The sequence below is a fragment of the Scylla paramamosain genome, chromosome 27, assembly GCF_035594125.1.
Source record: "Scylla paramamosain isolate STU-SP2022 chromosome 27, ASM3559412v1, whole genome shotgun sequence".
NCBI lineage: Eukaryota > Metazoa > Arthropoda > Malacostraca > Decapoda > Portunidae > Scylla > Scylla paramamosain.
Window position 1 is genome coordinate 15,480,703 of NC_087177.1, and position 22,890 is coordinate 15,503,592.

The 22,890-nt window shown below is 39.5% G+C and overlaps 1 protein-coding gene and 1 long non-coding RNA gene across 5 annotated transcripts in view; one reads left to right on the forward strand and one right to left on the reverse strand.

The window, feature by feature from the left end:
- LOC135114279 (moesin-like) overlaps positions 1-22,890 on the forward strand; it is a 63,639-nt gene that overhangs the window by 18,358 nt on the left and 22,391 nt on the right. For 2 of the 4 annotated variants that reach the window (XM_064030159.1, XM_064030160.1), the window contains exons 3-4: positions 7,957-8,119; positions 18,132-18,226. In XM_064030159.1, coding sequence (XP_063886229.1) covers positions 7,957-8,119; positions 18,132-18,226 — 258 coding nt within the window. The remainder of the gene's footprint in view (positions 1-7,956; positions 8,120-18,131; positions 18,227-22,890) is intronic. The other 2 variants (XM_064030162.1, XM_064030161.1) reach the window with 1 other exon arrangement.
- LOC135114280 (uncharacterized) overlaps positions 5,295-22,890 on the reverse strand; it is a 29,114-nt gene continuing 11,518 nt past the window's right edge. The window contains exon 4 of the long non-coding RNA XR_010275472.1: positions 5,295-5,619. This is a non-coding gene — a long non-coding RNA (uncharacterized LOC135114280). The remainder of the gene's footprint in view (positions 5,620-22,890) is intronic.

The window sequence follows — 22,890 nt, forward strand, 5'->3', positions numbered from 1 at the left end:
AAAGAGAATGTTAGTACAGTGTGTTGGTTAGTGTGGGGTGGCAGCGCGGGTGGCGACGCGTGGCATGGCGATCAGCTGATCTTTGTTATGGTAAGATGCGTGAGTGTAGGGTGGTGATTGTGGACATAATTTCACTTCTATTCAAGTATCCGGCAATATTCAAGTATCCAGCATGTCGGCAGTCCCGTTGATGCCGGATAAGAGGGATTTTACTGTACTACCAAAGGAGCAACATCTTTTTAGATTTGATTACAAATAATCTTGCTACATTTAGAAAAGCTGCTAATTTAGTGGCATATCTACTCCTAGTAAGTTTTACTTTGAAAGTGAAAGTTGCTTTTAGGAGCAGCTTCCAGGAGCAAAGTCAAAGATAAAAGCACTTCTAGTGTTCCTAGGAGGATTCCTAGGAGTCTTTATTAATATGAACCCTGATCTGATTGATCAGTGAGAACAGGGAAATTTTTCAAAGCATTTACCTTGTCATCTAAAGTGTGAATGCCATCTCTGTCGACTTTATGACCAAGGAATTTGACTTATTGCATGAGAAATGTGCATTTGCTAAGCTTGATTTTTAAGCCAGAAGCCTGGAAGTGTGACATAATGAGACAGTGTGTGAAAATGCTCGTGGAGATACTTGGATACAATGATAATGTCATCTAGGAATCAAAAGACACTTTTACCAATGAGACCTGAGAGAACAGAGTTCATTAATCTTTGAAACATCAAAGGTGAGTTGCAGAGACCTTGAGCCATGTGTTTGAACATGAATTGGCCAGAAGAGGTAGTAAAAGCAGTGTATGACCATGAACTTTCCTCGAGTTTAACCTAGAAAAATCCTGAATGCAAATCTAGGGTGGAAAATACTGCATTTGGCTCATCTAGAGACTGAAGATCACCAGTTTCTTCGGAGGTGTGGATTCGGATCCCACCACTGCCACCACTGTATCTGGTGTGTCTGCATACCGCTGGTCACTACTGTATTGGGTGTGAATCTGCTGCCTAACACCTTGTACTATGGTCTTACCATTTTGAATTGAGCTTTTAGGCATTGTCCTTCCAGGGATTCCCTGGCCTGTGGCACTGCCACACTTATACCAAGACATACCTCATGTCAGGTACTTCCTACCTCAAAATTAAATGGTGTTATATATATATATATATATATATATATATATATATATATATATATATATATATATATATATATATATATATATATATATATATATATATATATATACTGTGATGCTCTTAAAAAGGCATGTTAGTGCAATATGTTTTTTTTAATGATATTTGCATTTTTTTTTTCTTTTTTGCAAACACCACAATACTTGGCAATGTCTCCTCCAGGCGCTGTCATGTCTTCATGGGTGACTAGTCATAGTGACTGTGTTAATCCATGGTCACTTCCTCTTGTGTTGCCAGCCAGGATGGAAACTATGTCTCCCGCTTGCTTATTTACTTATTTACTCAGTAAATAAGTATTTTTTTTGTAAGAAAAGGCTAATTGGGGGGTCATTACTTGAGAGAGAGAGAGAGATAGCTTGACTGACTGACAGGCAGATTTTTCTCAAATTTTAATGATTCATAGGCAAGTATAGATCTCTGATAGAAATAAATTTGAATGAAATGTAGATTGTATATGCAGAGAGAGAGAGAGAGAGAGAGAGAGAGAGAGATTATCATTGACCCATAGGCTCTAATCTGATAATTGGCTCAATATAAGGTATAGCAGTACTGCAGGCTGGGAATACTTGGAAAGGACAATACCTAAATGCTCACTTCAAAATGGTTGGACCATAGATGGGTTTTACTGCTACTTGTTCACTGGTTGATAGACTTGCTGGGTGGCTGGAGATGATGTTAGCAGCACAGGTGATAGTGGCTCATTGATTCTCCGATGAAGATAATTGGTAGCACAGAGTTGGAGTTGGAGGTTTGTGGGTGTTTGTTTGGTCTTGTGGGGTTATTGTGTGAGTGAAGGTAACACTACAGACAGAGTTACTTTCTTGATTTAATGATGAACAGAGATGCACGCATGTGATATTGAGAGACAGATTAAGACGTGCTGGATGCTTCGACTCTATGAACTGACTACATGATGACTCTCTATGAACTGACTAACCTCTGTCATGTTATTGGCTGAGTTTACCTTGAATGGGATCACGTTTTCTTAGTGTCCCCGTGTTCCGGTTACCTGCCATTCGGGCATTATCCTTATTATTGTTATAAGTAGTGTAAAGCTTATTTACCCATTTTATATCATGTATTATTCTCTTCATAATTTAAGTTCTCTATATCTTTGTATGTATAAGGGAGGAAGTATAATTGAGGTGGAAATATGTAGAAAACGAGGGGAGCTTGAGTGGGCAACAACACATTCCAAGGAGGGGAATGCAGAGCGCCTTAGGTCGTGAGGTATATCGGAGGGAAGGCGTCTCTCAGGGAAGGATCTTGGTGTGGATTGGTGATGGAGTGAGTTTGTGGAGGTATTAGTGGTGTAGCAGTATAACCTTGATATCCAGGATCAGGTTAGTGAGTCTTTTGTGGTACCAAGAGCTCGTCCGCTGAAATTCGGTTGTTGAGTTGTGCCGGCAACGCTGTTCGAAGGGGTCTTAGGTCAAACTGGCAGCCATTTTGTGAGTGGAGGTTGTGGTGTTGACCTTGGAAGCTGGTGTTGTGGTGTATTGGTGATTTTGGGGATGATGTTATGGTGTTATGGGTAATCTTTGGTGATGATGGTAATCTCCTGTGAGGCTTCGGGAGGTGAAATACGGGAATTATTGTCTGGGGACGCGGTGATGGCATCTGAGTAAATTCCTGCGGTTGAGGGGAATATTTCTGTGACTGGTGGAGGTGTAAACGGGTTCTGGTGTTGTGGGAAGTGACGAGAACGTCATGTAGTAACGTGTACTACCTCATGTTGTTTGTGAATTATTATTAGTATTAATATATGTGCTTGTAACATAGAATAATCGTGTTTTCTACTCCCTCAACATTAATGTGGTATTAGAGGTGATTCCAGGTGTGCTGAGTCAAGGTAAAGGTAGAGTGAGAGATAATTCTGGCGATTTCGGATAGGTCGGGTAGGCACTTGAAGCCATTAAAAATCCAGACCTTTAAAACACTCCGGGATCAGTGTAACGTCCACTTTCTTGGAAAGATAACCGGGATCGTACGATCATAGGTAAGTAAGCGATCGTGACACCTCAGGCTATGCATACAAGCTCCTTTTATGTGAAACTATACAGATCATGATTAGAAGAAGCTGATCAATAGTGGAAGAGGAAATTAGACCAATTGTTTGGCAGAAAATGGAGTATTTGGGCCAATCATGAGGTAACCTTAACCCTTTCCTTCCGGCGCTTAAATTATTTTCCCGTTTTGTATGACAGCTAAAAATGGTAAACCTAGAAATTGTCAGAAAATTGTTTGAATATTAATAATTATTTTCTCTTTGTTATTCTGAATACAATGATATACTTTGTAGCTCGATGTGACCTCTCAAAGTTGAGTTTATGCCTTATAAAGGATTTCTCCTCCCTCTGTGTGATCCATCATCCAGAAACGGCCCGGAGAGCGATGACGCCGCGCGCACACACACACACTCTCTCTCTCTCTCTCTCTCTCTCTCTCTCTCTCTCTCTCTCTCTCTCTCTCTCTCTCTCTCTCTCTCTCTCATCTTGGAGGGGAAATTGTACACTTCCAATGAGAGAGAGAGAGAGAGAGAGAGAGAGAGAGAGAGAGAGAGAGAGAGAGAGAGAGAGAGAGAGAGAGAGAGATTTCATCCCTTTTCACATCAAGTTTCAGGCAAATAACATTCTCTCTCTTTCTCTCTCTCTCTCTCTGACAAGTTACCTTCTACCATTTTATTATAAAATCGAAGATAATGAAAAAAATTAACATGAAAGAATGATAGGTATCATCTCTCTGTTCCGATAAAAGAGGTGGATCCTGTAAATAATTTTCCGAGTCCTCACTAATGTCTTCGCTTTCTTCAGCTTCTTCTAAATATTCAATGTCACTTTTTTCAAACTCAGAAGCACTGCTAAATACATATGTTGTGTCCTGCTCCATGGTGAGTTATGATCTGAGATCCTTGGCTCTTATCAAGATGTCTCTTCACACTTATCATGGTGCTTTCCACCCGGCGAGTGCTTTCCACCCAGCGGGTTGCTGGGGTTGCCAAGGGAAAGGGAAAATAGCTTAGTTACCACTAAATTTCCAGAGCTAGTGACAACACTACATGTGGAAACATGCCAGACACTTCCACTCACACCATCTGACTCGAGAAACCGCGCTTGGACCTCAAAATTGAGGCGCGAAAATTCTTGATTACCGGTATGATCGCCGTCGCTACGGACGCATTTTTGCAATCGTATATATACGATTGCCGGAAGGAAAGGGTTAAACTGAGCAATGGCCTGCGAAGAAGGCAATGCAAGTGTTCTCTTTAGAAATCTGGTGAGCAATGTAAGGAAGGTGAGGAAATTCTCTAGAGAGGAGGGAGGGAGGAAGGAACTCTAAAAATATAACAGACTGGCCATGTGAGGACAGTGAGCACGTGGAACACTAGACAATGAAATATATATATATATATATATATATATATATATATATATATATATATATATAGTGATAATAATAACTGATACAAAAGAGTGGAGAATGTTCGCTTCCATGCCAGACACTATCACCTCTGTTATGTGCTCAGCAGACAGAGACATGTCTCTGACATGTAAGTAGTAGTCATTCCAAGGAAAATCAGCATAATACCTCCTCAGGTCCCCCTAACCAGTAGAGGCAAAATACCAGAGGCACCTCTGTGTTGGGGAATCCCGAGGAGGGATTGGAGTGATAGGGCAAGTTACAGATATGAGATTGTGATCGGAGGAGCCCAATGGAGAAGATAGGGTAGCAGCATAAGCAGAAGGATTAGAGGTTAGAAAAAGGTCAAGAATGTTGGGCATATCTCCAAGATGGTCAGGAATACAAGTAGGGTGATGTTTTAGGAAGAGAAGAGAGCAGATCAGGTCTCTATCTCTTTATTCTTATTATCAGTCCATTCTTTTTCTCTTGAAACAAACTGCTGCAAATAAACAAAGCTTGTGTGTGGGATAAGGGAGGAGATGAAGACCAGAGGAAACAAGTGTATAAATTACAAAGACTATATATAAATAATGAAGATTGAATTATTGGTGAGATCTTTGACAACATTGACAGAAGGTTCATTCTTGAGTAACTGGTAAATCATATCCATCTAATCAGGAACAAGGAAGCGGAGTTTTCTATGATGTGCTGTCTGTCTTGTCCACATCATTTGCTGCCGGTGACCTCTGCTTCCCTTGTGTACTAATTTTGTGATAGCTACCAGGGTATCCCTTTTTTGTAATCTAATGCTAATGTCTGGCTCTGTTAATCTTGTGATGACTCACTGCATCTTCTCTGTGGTTACGTCTTGTCTCTTATCTATCAGGGTGGTGAGAGCTTCTTGTAATCTTGGTACCTGCTTTTGTGTTCATTATCTTCCCTCATTTATTCTTTCTACTTTGTTATTTCTTTCTTCATTTCTTCATTCTTGCCTCATTCTTCCTTATGTATTTAATTTCTTCTTGATTCCTGGGTTACAACAAAAATACAAGGAAAAATTAATTAATATTTGAGAGAAACAAGAGAGTGACTGCAAAAAGAAATCATAAATAAGACCACATCAGGGAGGTGCCATTGCAACTAAACCTCCTAAGTGTGTAAAAGATATATGATCTGATGAGCAGTTTTAGAACCTTTGAGATTGTCTTTAATCCCCAAGACATTCCTGATGACTTATAGACTAGTGTATCAATATCAGTCTCTGATACACATGTTCAGATAGATAAGGTCCAAGCACAGATTAGCAACATGAAGTCTGGTAAGTCTAGTGGACCTGATGGTCTAACTCCTCGATGATCAGGTCTAGAGTTATTACCTGCTCAGTTGGTCATAATTGTTACATCATTGATTTATGTGATTTTTTTTCCTCAGGCTGTTAATCATCATCTTGGCATCGTGTTTAGATGTTTACAGTATAAAAAGGGGTTCTGAGGAACTATAGAGGGATCAGTGTCATCAACTGTTTGGATAAATTGTTTGACTCAGTCCTGAATGCAAGGTTGAGTCTCTAGATTGTTTCTCAAAGAGAACAAGTGGGCAGCCAGAGAAGTTTCATGAGGCATATTGATGGATTTGGCAAAAAGGAAAAAAAATTAATCTGTTTGTAGTATTGATGGATTTGGCATAAAGGAAAAAAATAAGCTATTTGTAGTATTGATAGATTTGGCAAAAAGGAAAAAAATAAGCTATTTGTAGTATTGATGGATTTGGCAAAAAGGAAAAAAAATTAAGCTATTTGTAGTATTCATTGCTTTTTTTTTTTTTGGCTTATGATCATGTATCATGTACCGTGCTACTTAAAATACTAAAAAGACTTGAATGTAGCACTGTAATGTTAACAGCATTTGCCAGTATGTACTCGATGACACAAAGTATCATAGGGAGTGCTGTTGTGATAGCTGCATTTGGTATAAGGCAGGGCTTTCCCATGTGTTGTTTTCTATTTATTATATTTGTTAATTACCTGATGGTTGCTGTGGTAGGGATGGATTCCTGATGTGGTTGTATATTGTAGTCTTAATGGATGAAATAGTCTTCTCCACAACTAGATAAAGAATGGAATAAAGGCTAAGTTTGCTGAATCAATATTGTCAGGAAAATTAGATAATGTTATGAAAATTAAATTTTTCTTTGAATTGGTCTCTACAAGAGAAGGTTCCTTTCATTGTTAGACAGAAAGTTGTGAAGCAGTGTGACAAATATGTATACTTTGGAAGTCTTTTTATATCTGATGGATCCCTGTCTTCACCTAAAGCAAAAATGTCATATTCTTAATTTTTGTCATAATGATTTACCATTTTATGTGAAACTTAGTTTCTAACACTTTTCTTATGCCAGAAATATTATATAGAAGTGAATCTTGGTTGAATGGGAACTTCACACCAGCTGAAAATTATATTACCGGAACATAAAGCAATTATTTAGTGTATGAACGTCTTCCTTCAGGCTGTTGAAACAGTCTAGGCCAAACAATAAGTTTTTTCAGTGTTTGTGGGACAAGTGCCAACTTAAGGTAGCTGATCCTCGGGTGCATGCTCTGAAGTTAGTTCTTGATGGCAATATAAGTAAATTATATGAGTATAAATGGGCTTATCAGGAATAAGATAGATGATGTCAAAGCTGGAAAAGACCAAGTGAAATTATCTGTTTCTAACTCAGTGTCATTGAGGTGAGTATGACAAATGAGGAAGTGCTAAGATGTGCAGGAGTGGAGAGAGGCTTGATAAGAAGTATTAGGAGGAGGCAGTTGCAGTTTTTGGGACACATCCTGAGAGCTGGAGGATTGGAAAGAGATTGTTGGGGAGGATTGATGGGAGAAGAGCAAGAGGAAGGCAAAGAAAGAAATATATGGAGATCTTGCTGGAAAGTATTAACATGGGATGGAACACCGAGGATCTGGTTAGGATGGCAGAAAGAAGAGAGGATTGTCGCTCCATGATTGCTGACGTCACATGACAAGTACTTCAGTATCAGTATATATATCATGCTTAACCCTGACTTGAAAGTTGATGATTTGTATAAATCTTTAGACTGCAACCTTAGAAGGCCACTGTCCTGCAGGACTCAAACTCATTACCATGTTCACTGCTCCTATATGCTGACCACTCAACCACTGCCTTTATTGTTTGCTGACATATGAAACTTTTTTTTTTCTAAGAAAAGCATAAAACCTTTTTCCTGCATGCATTGCAGCCATATGATGTGTCTTAGTTACAAGTTTGCCTTACAGATCAGCAAATGTGGTATTTATTTTGTTTTTATTTCAAACAGTGACTTGGGCATTCTCAGATCATTAACCTTTTTTAGGTGTGCTATGCTACCTCACTTGGAGGAGCTTGGCTGGTGACCTTGGGCTGTGTGCTACTGGGGTGTCTCTGTGTCACTGCCACCATTGTACTGCTGGCACTCTCCCACTGCCGCCTCAGCACAAGCATTATGACATATGCCCGTTGGGTGGGCTTCTCTGCTAGTAAGTCATCATCTTTCTGATCATGAGAAATAGCTATCTCATGAAATGAAGTTGAGTGAAGGCTTGACCTCACACAGGGCTGCTTTCATATCAGTAGCAAAATACCTAATTTTCAGAACCTCATATTGCTTTTCATGTTGGTAGCATTTTGTTTCAAGGCTTATTATGTGTATCAGGAACATGAGACTCTTTGATTGACATTTAAAGCAAAAAGCAAAGCTGAGTTTTGGAGGAAAGAATACTTATATTTAAGATTACAGTTACAAAAATTAGCTTGATTTAGTTGTTTCATTGTTTATTACATGATTTGTGCTAGAGCTCAGCCTCATCTGGAGTGTGTCCAGCACAGTATGTGCGTCTGTAAGTGTTTTGAGTTTTTCATCTCTAAAGTAAGAATATTGGTTATTTTAGGGTAAAAGTTACAGATGATTTTTTTTTTATTTTTCCCAAACTATTTTTCATTACTTTGGTTATCTCAAATTGTAAGAAATTTTATGAATAATGTAACAACTGCAGTTTTTTGTCATTCAGGTAATATTTGATAATTTTATATTAAATCTGTTTAAAGAATTTGAATACCATATCAACAAATTATAGTTTTCAAGTTACTACTGTATAGGAGAAGGCAGTAGACACCTGCCAAAACAATAATTACTGCCACTGAGGTCTGAAGCACTGGATCAGGAGGTACTGTGAACTTATCATTAACCCAGCTGTGACCTCACTAAACGTTTCCCCTTGTGTCTCCCAACACAAGGGGGCAGTCACAGCCTGCCTTCTAAAGACAAATCTCTTCCTTCACACAAATTAATTACACACACACACACACACACACACACTTCACTCAAAATTCAAAATTAATATGGCAGCTCCTACACAAGCCTTGGAATCCCCATCTGGGGAGGAGACTACAAATGTCCCCAGGTCAGACTGCTCTTCTGGTATCAACCCCAAGTGTCTTGACACCACCCCCTCAACTTTTTTTTCATTAACTTCTGCAACATTTGCAGTCTTAAATCTAATTTTCAATCTGTAGAACACCACTTCTCTAGTAAGCCTCATCTTTTCCTCACTGAATGATAGATGTCTGAGACAACTGACACTAGCCCCTTTTCTGTTCCCTCCTAATTTCTCTATCCTCATTTTCAGTCCAAAGTTGGATGTTGTGTCTGTGTGCATTGACTTAACCTGCTTTCATTCCCATGCTCTTGAGTCTTCCAAGTTTTCCACCATCTGGCTATGACCACAGACTCACTCTCAAACTAAATTTATCTTTGCTGTATATCTCTCCCCTAACTCCTTGGACTATAAGAAATTCTTTGACTGCTTAACTTCCAAAGTGGAGCACATTGTGACTCTCTTCCCTTTTGCAGAGATCTCCATTCTTGGAGACTTCAATGTTCACCACCAGCTTTGGCTTGCCTCTCCCTTCACTGACTATCCTGGTGAACTAGCCTTAAACTTTGCTATCCTCCATGACTTAGAGCAACTGGTGCAACATCCTTCTTGTATTCCTGACTGTCTTGAATATACTTCCAACATTCTTGACCTTTTCCTAAGCTCTAATCCTACTGCTTATACTGTTACCCTATCTTCTCCATTGGGCTCCTCCAATCACAATCTCGTATCTGTATCTTGTCCTATCACTTCAATCCTCCCTTGGGATCCTCCAAAGCAGAGGTGCCCCTGACATTTTACGTCTGTTAATTTGGGAGGACCTGAGGAGGTATTATGCTGATTTTCCTTGAAATGTCTACTGCTTCTGTGTTAGAGACCCATCTCTGTGCAGAGTGCACAACAGAGGTGATAGTGTATGGCATGGAGGCATACATTCCTCACTCTTTCTCTCAACCTAAACCTTCCAAACCTTGGTTTAACATAGCTTGTTCTTGTGGTATATGTGATAGAGAGGTGGCCCACTAACTTTATATTTCTGCCCAGAATCACACCAAGTCTTTTCTCTAACTAGCCAAAAACTCCTTCATTAGAAAGTGTCAAAATTTTTCAAGATCTAACTCCCTGTGAGACTTCTGGCACCTAACCAAAAACATCTCCAATGACTTTGCTTCTTTATCTTTCCCTCCTGTATTTCAACCTGATGGCATCACTGCCATCTCATCTATTTCTAAAGCTGATCTCTTCACTCAAACCTTTGCTAAAAATGCTACCTTGGATAATTCAAGGCTTGTTCCTCCCTCTGTTCCACCCTCTGACTACTTCATGATAGCTATTAAAATCCTTCACAATGATGTTTTCTATGCCCACACTGGCTTCAATCCTCAGAAGGCTTATGGACCTGATGGAGTCCCTCCTGTTGTTCTCCAAAACTGTGCCTCCTTGCTTGCACCTTGCCTAGTCAAATTATTTTAGCTCTTTTATCTACATCTACCTTTCCTTCTTGCTCTAGGTTTGCCTACATTCAGCCTGTCCTTAAAATGGGTGACTTCTAATCCCTCAAACTACTGTCCTATTGCTTTAATTTCTTGCTTATCTCAAGTTTTTTAATCTATCCTCAACAGGAAGATTCTTAAACACTTATCACTTCACAACCTTCTATCTAATCATCAGTATGGTCTCTGTCAAGTCCATTAAACTGGTGGTCTTCTGGCTTTCCTTACCGGGTCTTGGTCATCCTCTTTTAGAGATTTTGGTGAAACTTTTGCTGCTGCCTTGGACATATCAAAACATTTTGATAGAGCCTGGCACAAAGCTTTGATTTCCAAACTACCCTCCTATGGCTTCTATCCTTCTTTCTGTAACTTAATCTCAAGTTTCCTTTTTGACTGTTCTATTGCTGCTGTGATAGATAGTCACTATTCTTCTATTAAATCTGTTAACAGTGGTGTTTCTCAGGATTCTGTCCTGACACCCATTCTCTTCCTATTATTCATCGTTGATCGAAACCAAACTTCTTGTCCTGTTCACTTCTACACTGATGATTCTACCCTAAACTTTTCCATGTCTTTTGGTAGACGTCCAGCCCTTCAGGAAGTAAATAGTTCATGCAGAGAAGCCATAGAATGCTTTACTGCTGATCTCTCTAAAATTTTTGATTGGGGCAGAGCAAACTTGGTATTTATTGTTCAATGCCTTGAAAACTCAATTCCTCCATCTCTCAACCTGACATGACTTTCCAGACAACTATCCCCTCTTCCTCAGTGACACTCAGCTGTCCCCGTTTTCTAGACTGAACATCCTCGGTCTGTCCTTTACTTATAATCTAAACTGGAAACTTCACATCTCATCTCTAGCTGAAACAGCTTCTATGAAATTAGGCATTTTGAGTCATCTCTGCCAGTTTTTCTCATCCTCCCAGTTGCTAACTCTGTATGGTGGCCTTATCCGTCCATGTATGGAGCATGCTTCACATGTATGGGGGTTCCACTCTTACTGCTCCTCTAGATAGGCTAGAATCAAAAGCTTTTTGTCTCATCAACTCCTCTTCTCAAACTGACTTTTCATCCTCTTTCTCATTGCCACAATGTTGCATCTCTTGCTATCTTCTACTGCTATATTCATACCAACTGGTCTTCTGATCGTGCAAACTGCATGCCACCCCACCTCCTGTGGCCTCGCTGCACAAGTCTTTTCTTTCTCTCGCCCCTATTCTGTCCACCTCTCTAACGCAATAGTGATCCAGTGTTGTTAGTCATTTAACCCTTTCTTTGGTAAACTCTGGGACTCCTTGCCTTCCTCTGTAATTCCTTTTTCCTATGACTTGAACTCTTTCAAGAAGGAGGTTTGAAGACACTTATTGAACTCTTTCAAGAGGGAGGTTTGAAGACACTTATCCTCCATTTTTTTATTTTTCTATTTGGAATTCTCTATGGGACCTGCCATTAAGTGGGCCTTTTTTTCATACAATTTTTTGTTGCCCTTGGCCTTGCATAAAAAAAAAAAAAATAGATACACAGCAAAATTTTTCTTTCGAACCAGATCTTTGGTAGTATTTATAGATGCTGACAATCATTGTTTTCATGTGAGCAGACCCAGGGGATAAGGCCTGTTCACACAATCAAGCAGTGTTACCAGATGGAGCAACTCCCAGCAGGTTTAACAGTATAAGAGAATCTGGCAGGCATGTTTATAGTGCTCCCACATGGCTGGGTAGATGGTTGTATTGGGTAGTTCACATCAAAGCTACAAAAACATCACTTGCATGATAGTGACAAGAAGCCTGTCAATCACTCTGACTGACACCTAGATGGGGATGATGTGTTATTCCTCCATCAGACCAGTAAGCAAGAGTATTTCACTTACCTTCCCATCCATGGCATCACCTTTGTTCATGCTGCCCATTCTCCCTCCAGATCTGTGAGTTGGAATTGGATGTGGTAGCAATGCTTGTGTGTCAGGCACTGCCTGATGGTGTGGATTGGTCTTATTTACTTAATCAGTAATGGTTGATTTTTTTTTTCAATGTAGGAGGGTCACCAGCAAAGGGCAACAAAAATCCAATAAAAAAAAAAAAAAACCCACTGAAATGCTGGTCCCCAAATAGGGTCCAAAGCAGTAGTCAAAAATTGAAGGATAAGTGTCTTGAAACCTCCTTCTTGAAAGAATTCAAGTCATAGGAAGGTGGAAGTACAGAAACAGGCAGGGAGTTCAGAGTTTACCAGAGAAAGGGATGAATGATTGAGAATACTGGTTAACACTTGCATTAGAGAGGTACACAGATTAAGGGTGAGAGAAAGAAGAAAGTATTGTGCAGTGAGGCTGTGGGAGGAGGGGAGGCATGCAGTTAGCATGAAAATAGCAGTAGAAGATAGCAAGAGATGCAACATTGTGGCGATGAGAGAGAGGCTGAAAACAGTCAGTTAGAGGAGAGGAGATGATGAGACAAAAAAGCTTTTCATTCCACCCTGTCTAGAAGAGCAGTACGAGCGAAATCCCCCAGACATGTGAAGCATACTTCATACATGGATGGATAATGTCCATATACAGAGTTAGCAGCTGGAAGGGTGAGAAAAAATGGCAGAGACGTCTCAGAATGCTTAACTTCATAGGAGCTGTTTTAACTAGAGATGAGATGTGGAGTTTACAGTTCAGATTATAAGTAAAGGACAGATGAAGGATGTTCAGTGTAGAAGAGTAGGACAGTTGAGTATCATTGAAGGAAGTTGTCATTGAAGAAGAGGGGATAGTTAGTTGTCAGAGGGGATAGTTCATGCTTACCAGCATGAACTGTTAACTTCCTGGAGGGTTGGACATCTACAAAAAGACATGGAAAAGTGAAGGGTGGAATCATCAACATAGAAGTGGACAGGACAAGAAGTTTGGTTTAGAAGATCATTGATGAATAATAGGAAGAGAGTGGATGACAGGACAGAAACTTCAGGAACACCACTGTTAATAGAATTAGAAGAACAGTGACTGTCTACCACAGCAGCAAAAGAATGGTCAGAAAGGAAATTTGAGATAAAGTTAGAGAGAGAAGGATAGAAGCTGTAGGAGGCTAGTTTGGAAATCAGAGCTTTCTGCTAGACTCTCTCAAAAGCTTTTGATATGTCTAAGGCAACAGCAAAAATTTCACCCAAATTTCTAAAGGAGGATAACCAAGACTCAGTAAGTAAAGCCAGATCACCAGCCTTGACAGAACCCATACTGGCAATCAGATAGAAGGTCGTGAAATGAAAGATGTTTAAGAATCTTCCTGTTGAGGATAAAATAAAAAACTTTAGATAGGCAGGAAATTAAAGCAAAAGGATGGTAGTTTGAGGGATCAGAATGATCACCCTTTTTAAGAATAGGTTAAATATAGGAAAACTTTCAGCAAGAAGGAAAAATAGATGTTGGCAGATAGAGTTGAAAGTTACATAAGAACATAAGAAATAAGAGAAGCTGCAAGGAGCCATCAGGCCTACACATGGCAGTCCCTGTATGAAATAAACTTACCTATTTCCACCCCATTCATAAATCTGTCAAATCTTCTGTTAAAGCTCCCAAATGACTCACCACTAACAACTTGATTACTGAGTCCGTTACATTCATCTACTACTGTTTGAGAAACAATTCCTTTCTGTTTCTTTTTTTAAACCTAAAATTTTCAAGCTTGAACCCATTATTTTCTGTTCTATCCTGGTTACTGATCCCAAGAATTTTGCTTATGTCCCCCTTGTTATAACCCTTGTACCATTTAAAAACTTGTATCGGGTCCCCTCTTAACCTGCGCCTTTCTAAAGAATGTAAATTTAACAGCTTCAGTCTCACTTTGTAAGGAATATCCTTCATCCCCTCTATCATTTTAGTCATTCTCCTTTGTACTGATTCTAATAGACCTATATCCTTCCTGTAATATGGGAACCAGAACAGCACAGCGTAGCCTAGATGAGGTCTGACCAAAAGCAAATACAGTAAAATCCCTCTCATCCGGCATTCGAGTATCCGGCAGCTTCAAGTATCCAAGCCTTAAAATCAATAAAAAATCAATGTGTACTCATAAAATCGATTAAAATTCCCGCGCGAGGCATACTTTGTCCCCTCGTCACCAGATTGCACTGCTTCGCGCCACCCGTGGCCCACTGCACTGTGTTTAGTCAGTGACTCAGTCCTGCGTGTGCACTGTTTATCGTCTGATGCATTCATCATGCCTAAAGTTGTAGAAAAGAGGAAGCGTATTGTGCTTACACTTAAGCAGCTGATCAGATCAGCTGCTGATTAAGATCAGCTGATCTTTGTTATGGTAAGATGCGTGAGTGTAGGGTGGTGATTGTGGACATAATTTCACTTTTATTCAAGTATCTGGCAATATTCAAGTATCCGGCTTGTCGGTGGTCCCGTTGATGCCGGATAAGAGGGATTTTACTGTATAACTTTAATATTACTTTGGGACTTCTACTTTTAACACTTCTAAAAATGAATCCTAATACCCTATTTGCCCTGTTTCTGGCTTATGCATTGCTTTCTTAGAAAGTTCAGAGTTAACGATAACTCCTAAATCTTTTTCATATACTGAACCTACCTGAGCTTCATGGTTTATTGTGTACCTACTGTGTGGGTTTCCTCTAGCTATGCTAAGTAATTTGCATTTATTGATATTAAACTGCATTTGCCATCTGTCTGTCCATTTGTTCATCCCATCCAAATTTACCTGCAAGGCAGTGGTATCCAATTCTGACCTAATTAATCTACCTATCTTCATGTCATCTGCAAATTTACTAACATCACTACTAATTCCACTATCCAAGTCATTGATAGATATTAAAAACAACAGTGGCCCCAATACTGATTCCCTGTGGCACCCCACTAATTACTTGACCCCACTTGGATTGAGAGCCATTTAATACAACTCTTTGTCGCCCGTCTCTTAGCCACAACCTTATTCAATCTAACACCTTCCCATCTATCCCATGCTCCCTAACCTTTCTCATGAGCCTCTGATGGGGTACCTTGTCAAATGGTTTACTAAAGTCCAGATATAGGATGTCATAACTTCTGCCTCGTAAACCCTACTGTAAAAGCTTAACAAGTTCGTCAGGCAAGACTTCCCCTTCGTGAAGCCATGCTGTGACTGATTTATCAAGTTATGTTTATTTGAATACTCCCTAATGTTCTTCACTATTAGTGATTCCATTATTTTACCTACAACAGAAGTTAAGCTGACAGGTCTATAATTAGAAGTTAAATTTTTATCTCCTTTCTTAAAGATGGGTATTACATTCACCTGCCTCCACATTACTGGTACCTCACCTGACTCAAGTGATTTCCTAAAGACAGAAACTAATGGTTCACTAATAACCTCTTTGCATTCCTCAAGTACTCTGGGATATATTTCATCTGGTCCTGGTGTCTTGAACCTTTTCAGCCTATCTGTCTCCTGTTCCACTATCTTAGTTATGGTCATATCTGTCAGCTTCTCATTCTCTTCTGCTCTAAACATCTGCTCACTATTTGTCATTTCCTGCATGTTTTCCTGGTTGAAGACAATTAAAAAATACTTGTTCAGAATTTTACTAATCTCCTCGCCAGAACTAACCAGCCCCCCATCTGTTGCTTTTAATGGACTTATTGTTTCTATATTCTTTGTCTTATATATCTAATAAAATCCCTTGGGGTGTGCCTTTGCCTGGCTGGCTACTTTTAATTCATAATTTTTTTTAGCTTATCTTGTTAACCTCCTGACTGTTCTAATTAATTCATTATATTGTGGCCTTAAAATCTCTTCCCGTGTCTTTAATCTCTTATATATTCTTCTCTTCTGCTCTGCATAGTGTTTTAACCTAATGGTCATCATTTAGGGGCATTCTTCTATGATCTTATTACTCTATAAGGCATACTTGCTAACTGTCACGATTGTAATTTATCAACAAAATATTTATACAACTCATCTACATTTACTTCCCTTAATCTTCTCATTTCGGCTTCCACTCCATCTTCTACTCGCCTTGACCTCACCTCACCCATCTCAGCATGACCTGACCCTCCAACATACTCACATATCTCCCCCTTTTTCACTCCTCTGACCATTCTGGACACTTCTCCCCTCCTCCTTCCCTTCACCCTCACACCTCACCTCACTTCCTCACCCTGCCTTATCTCTCTTAATTCCATCCTGGACCTTACCTCCCTGTGCATCCATTGGCAGTTAACTCCTTGGAGGTACCTTTTTAATCCTTCAAAATCTGCTTTCCTAAAGTCAGGTATTTTACTAGTGTTTTTGCTTCACATTTTAATTTGTACCTAATTTCACAGTGGTCACTGTTACCTAGTTGTCCTCCAACCTCTACCTGCGTGACTGCTTCCTCCCTGTTAGTTAGAATTAAATCTAGAATATTATTCTCCCTTGTGGGTTCTAAGATTACCTGTTTTAAAAAATTATCCTGAATTACCTTAAATTCCTCTGCTTCACTGTTGCCCACTGTCAGGCTTCAATTGCTATTCCTAAAATTAAAATCTACCAGACATGCCTGATTGTACCTGCCTGCTCTATTTATTTCCTACTATAGTGAAGTGTTAATTTCCTTTGTACTGTTTGGTGGCCTGTACACTAATCTCAGTACTACTGACTGTGATCCTTTCCATATTGACTCTGTTTTGCTATCTGCTTTAATTCTACTGTTAATACAACATTGTAATGTGTCCCTCCTCTCCTGTTTTCCTGTCTTTATAGAATAGTGTATAACCATTTATCTTAACCTCTGGATTAAATACTTTTCCTGACATATCTAACCAAGTTTCTGTCAAAGCAATGATATCAAGGTTCTCTATACATGCCATTCCTCTAAGCAAGTTTGTTTTATTCAAAATACTTCTACATTTTGGGTAGTAAACACTTAAGTTTTTTCTTTGCCTTCTCTGAGCTAGTTACCTTCCTAGTTTTAACTAATTTGCCCTTCATATTCCCCTCAAGCCCTTCCTCCTTCCTAACAAAAAAAAAGTGCTAAAGTGCAGTTACCTCCTGTTTGAGTGTTCTGGCCAAAACCTGAACACCTTGACTAGGCAAGGTGCAAGCATGTAGGTGCAGTTTTGGAGAATAATAGGAGGGACCCCATCAGGTCTATAAGGCTTCTGAGGATTTAGGCCAGCAAGGGCATGGAAAACATCATTATGAAAAATTTTAATAGGTAACATGAAGTAGTCAGAGGGTGGAGGAGAGAGAGGAACAAGCCCTGAATTATCCAAAATAGAGTTTTTAGCAAGGGTTTGAGTGAAGAATTCAGTTTTAGGGATAGATATGATAGCAGTGGTGCTATCAGGTTGAAATAAAAGAGGGAAAGAAGAAGCAAAGTTATTAGAGATGTTTTTTGGCTAGGTGCCAGAAGTCATGAGGGGAGTTAATTCTTGAAAGATTTTGACACTTTCTATTAACGAAGGAGTTTTTGGCTAGTTGGAGAACAGACTTGGCATGGTTCCGGGCAGAAATATAAAGCGCATGAGATTCTGGTGATAGAAGGTTCAGGTACCTTTTGTGATCCACCTCTCTATCATGTATAGCACAAGAACAGGATAGATTTTTAATGTTTTTGTACATTAACTATTATTATTTTGGTTCCTAAGCATATTTTCCTTTCAGTGGTGCTGTTTTGTCTTGCTGCAGTTGTGTTTCCAATGGGATTTTATGTGGAAGAAATTGGGGGTGAACCATACCAGCTGCCCAACAGCTTCCAGGTTTGTGATTCAGTACCACTTAGTTTTCCTTTGTTGTCTATGTAATTATTGCAGTAGTCTTCACTCTTCCTTAGATTATATCCAAGTGATGCTAGCTATGTGAACTTAATCTGTTTTTCTATAAATTTGGCCTTGGTGAGCTGTTTAGTGATAGTTGACACTGAGCTGGTCATGGTAGTGATGGAATTGTCTTGGTGTTGCTGCAAGTGACATTTGTACAGTAGGATATGCAACAATGAACATAATTTGTTCCAATGTGGTGTTTGTTATGGCAAATGTGTGTTATGGGAACTGAAGAACCTATGAGAAAAAAATAATTGATTCCAGGGAACCAGAAAATAAATAATCCACAATTTTTGAAAATACATAAAATGAGCCCATTTCCACTCCTATATTTGAGATAACATACATATACAATACCCTCATGAGTTTCACACCTAGTCCTAAATTCTTATCATCCTGAGTTTTGTGCAATTATCACCCCAAGTTTTACAGTTTTGACAAGCAAAGGTCACATTTACCTACTCTCTCTCTCTCTCTCTCTCTGAAAGTAAGAACAATTCTAAGGATTGCTAAATAGATGAGACTGATCGAGAATGAAAATAGAATTACAGGTATACCTCTCCCTACATCGTTAATTGGTTCCAGAGGTCATAACTTCGGTCAAAAAATGACTCAAGTTGAAATAACCACACTATAAGCTGCAAATAAACACTCCCCATTGCTTATTAAAGTACTTATGATATGTACATACAATATTCTGAATAAAATAATTAAAAACAATTGCTGTATTTGTTGGTGCATTATACACACACTTTCTTGGAAAAAGTATCTAATAATTACTGTGTCTAATGTGGCTGTAGTACAGATCATCTAGGCCTGTAAGCCTATACCTATGGGTGTGGAGTTGAAGCATTAGTACACTATGCACAAATATTGTTACTAATAATAAAATTCTCTCTCCTTAACCTCACCCTTCGCTTCTTCCCGTTCCCTGGCCTCCTCCTCCTTTCCTCCTTCCCTCCCCTCCTCTCCCTTACTTCCTTCCCTTCCCCTTCCTTGCCTTCTCCTTTTCCTCCTTCCCTCTCCATTCTCTGCCCTCCTCTCCCTTCCCTCTTTCTCTCCCTCTTCCCTCCCCATTTCCTTACTCCATCCAACTCTCTCTCTCTCTCTCTCTCTCTCTCTCTCTCTCTCTCTCTCTCTCTCTCTCTCTCTCTCTCTCTCTCTCTCTCTCTCTCTCTCTCTCTCTCTCTCTCTCTCTCTCTCATCCCATATCTCTGACAGAGGGGAGGTGACAGGGAGGGAGGTTTGAAACAAGACAAAAGAGGAAGGGAGAGGGAAGGAAAATGGGGAGGAATGGACATAACCAGGGAAGAAGAGTACATGGGGCAAGGAACTGGAGGAAGGGTGAAGGAGGAGGATGGGAGGATGGGGAGAAAGTAGAAAGAATAAATATAAGCAACAAGGATGAGAAGTGAGTGAAGAATTAGAGAGAGAGGAAGTATTGAGAAATAAGTATTCTCTTTCCCTGTCCACTCTTTTCATTTTCCTCCATCCATTTCCTTTCTCAGTCAGTCTCATTCAACTTTGCAATCCCTCAGGATTGTTCTCTCTCTCTCTCTCTCTCTCTCTCTCTCTCTCTCTCTCTCTCTCTCTCTCTCTCTCTCTCTCTCTCTCTCTCTCTCTCTCTCTCTCACACACACACACACACACACACACACACACACACACACACACACACACACACACAATGGTCAAAGATAGGAAGTCGTCATGGAGAGAGGTAATTAGTGGTGTCCTTCAGGGGTTGGTACTAGCAACAGTTATATTTGCTATATATGTGAATGATATGATGGAAGGGGTGAATAGCTACATGAGTCTTTTTGCTGATGATGCAAAATTAATGAGGAAGGTGGAAAGGATGGAAGATTGTAAAGCTCTACAGGAAGATCTAAATGTGATTTGGGATTGGAGTGGCACTTGGAAAATGGAGTTTAACATAAAGAAAATATGGAGTGTTGAAGTTTGGGCATAGTTGTGTGAGGCCAGTCTTCAGTTATAAACTGGGTAATGAGGAAATAAAAGTGAAGAGTGAAGAGAAAGACCTTGGAGTTACTGTCACTGATAAGCTGTCCCGAGAGGTACATATAAGAAAGAAGAAAGGGAACATATAATCTGGTGAAAAACATAAGAGCAGTGTTCAACTATTTGAATGAAGGGAAGATTAGGAATTTAATTTGTCAGTGATATGACCTCATTTGGAATATGTGGCAGTGATATGATCTCCCAGCACAAAAAGGGACATAAAGAAATTAGAGAGAATACAATCAGCAGCGACAAAGTTGCCTCTGACCCTATCAGACTTATCGTATGAAGAGAGACTAAAGAAACTAACCTGCCCACATCTGAAGGGAGAAGAGAGTTGACCTGATTGCCTTATATCGAAATTTGTCATGCTATGAAAAATTGGACTGGAGTGATTTGGTGGCAAGAGACTAGAAGCACAAGAGAGCATGAAAAGGTGAAGAAGGGTATGTGTAGGAGGAGTATTAGGAAGAATAGTTTCCTGCAAAGGACTGCAAGAATCTGGAATGAGCTGCAAAAGAAGTAGTAAATGCAATAACTATACATGATTTCAAGGAAAGATTGGGAAGAGTAGATATTGAGACAGGACAGCACAAGCTTAGACTCCTCCTCCTTTAAACCACAACTAGGTAAATACAATTAGGTAAACACACACATGCGTGTGTTCGTATGCATTGGCCAGCTGTTCGGACGCAGGTGCTGGAGCTCCTGAAGATACAAGCTACTGGATCTGGACAAAATAACGAGGCTTAATAATGTATATGCAGGGGTGAGAGGGGGGTTACAGTGTCTTGTTTTCAAATTTGATACATGAAGGAATATTTTGATGTTAAAAGAAATGGAAGGAAAGGAAGATCCAGGTGGTGCCACTGGTCGTGATGTGTTTGTAAACAAACTGAGTGAGGAGGTGAGACAGAAGGCACATTTTATTAAAACCCCAGTGAGCTTGAGACAGTTGGTGGAGACAAATGGAGAAAGGGATTTTTCAAGATTCAGAAAAGAGAAAGGAAATATGGGGAGGATAATCAGTGTAGAGAAAGAAATAAGGTGCATGAGGGAACTGATCTCTGGCATTCTGGAAAAGCAGGACAAATTCAAGATTCAGAAAAGAGAAAGGAAATATGTGGAGGATGATCAGTGTAGAGAAAGAAATAAGGTGCATGAGGGAACTGATCTGGCATTCTGGAAAAGCAGGACAAACTTATTATGGAAAACAAAGAATTGAGAAAGATGTATAGTGAGTGTGAGAGTGCTCTAAAGATAAACAATGAGATGAAAGAGGCAATGGAGAAAGAAAATGAGGAACTGAGAAATGCCTGGAAGAAAGAAGATGAGGATGGAAAGTTAGTTTTACAAATATAGGAAAAGACCAAGGACACAGTAATTCAGGTAATTAAAGAAAAGGAGGTTTTGGTGAGAGATGTAGTGGATAAGAAGAAATGTATGGTCTTCTTCAGAAAGAGAAGAAAAACCCAGTAAAGTCTGTCAGAGAGAGAAGAAAAAGGAGTTGGTAAGAAAAATTATTACAGTGGTCCAAGATGAGGAACAGGGACTGGAACGAGAAGTGGAAGAAGCATATAGAATTGGAAAATATAGTGGAGGTAAAAGACTGTTAAAAGTGAGAATGAGATCCCAAGTTACAGTAGAGGGGATCGTAGCGAGAACTGGGAAGCTGGCTGAAATTTCAGAATACAAGAATTTTTGGGTAAAAAGAGATATAAACTTGGAAGAAAGGGAAGAAGAGAGGGATCTGAGAAATGAAGCTAAGGAAAAAAAAACGAGAGAAGGACAGAGACCGAGAAGAGGAAATTTTTATTGGAGGGTACTAAATGTGAGACTAAGGAAATGGTATATTCAGGAAAGGGAACAAGAAATGAAAGAACCACAGTAGCAGACAGACAACTTGCATGTGGTGGAGGAAGTAGTACATTAAGAATATGTATACAAACATAGATTACTTTCAGATGTACTGGAAGTGAGAGATTACTTAAAGGAAAATAGACCAGATGTGTTGTGTCTAATTGAGAAAGTTAAAAGAGGAAGTCAATTTAAGCTTGAAGGAATAGGGATATGATTATTGGAAGAGAGATAGAAAGGGAAAAGGAGGAGTAGTACTGATAATGGTTTGAGATTATGTATATGTGGAAGAAGTGCAATATGGAGATGGCATGGTGGAGGTCATAGGTATAACAATCAGGACCAGTGGGAGAGAAAGGAGGAGGATCATATTAACACATGTGCCACCGACTAATACATGAAGGCTGGAGGATCACAAGGAAATACAAAAGGGAAGTGTTGAAGTGTCTAGACAACATAAGAAACAACAGTAAAATTCTACAAGTAGGAGTCTTCAACTGCAAAAATGTAAGCTAGGAGGAGATGGAAGTTAATGGAAATGCTGGACCATGGAGTGAAGAAATGCTACAGTTAGCTATGGTTAATACAATGGACCAATGGGTGGAGGAATTTACAAGATTCCCTGTGCAAGTTGTTTAATTCCTGAAAGCTTGGGTGTCTAAGAAGGGACATGGAAAAGTACAGAGTGGTATCATCAGTATAGGAGTGGATAGGGCAATCAG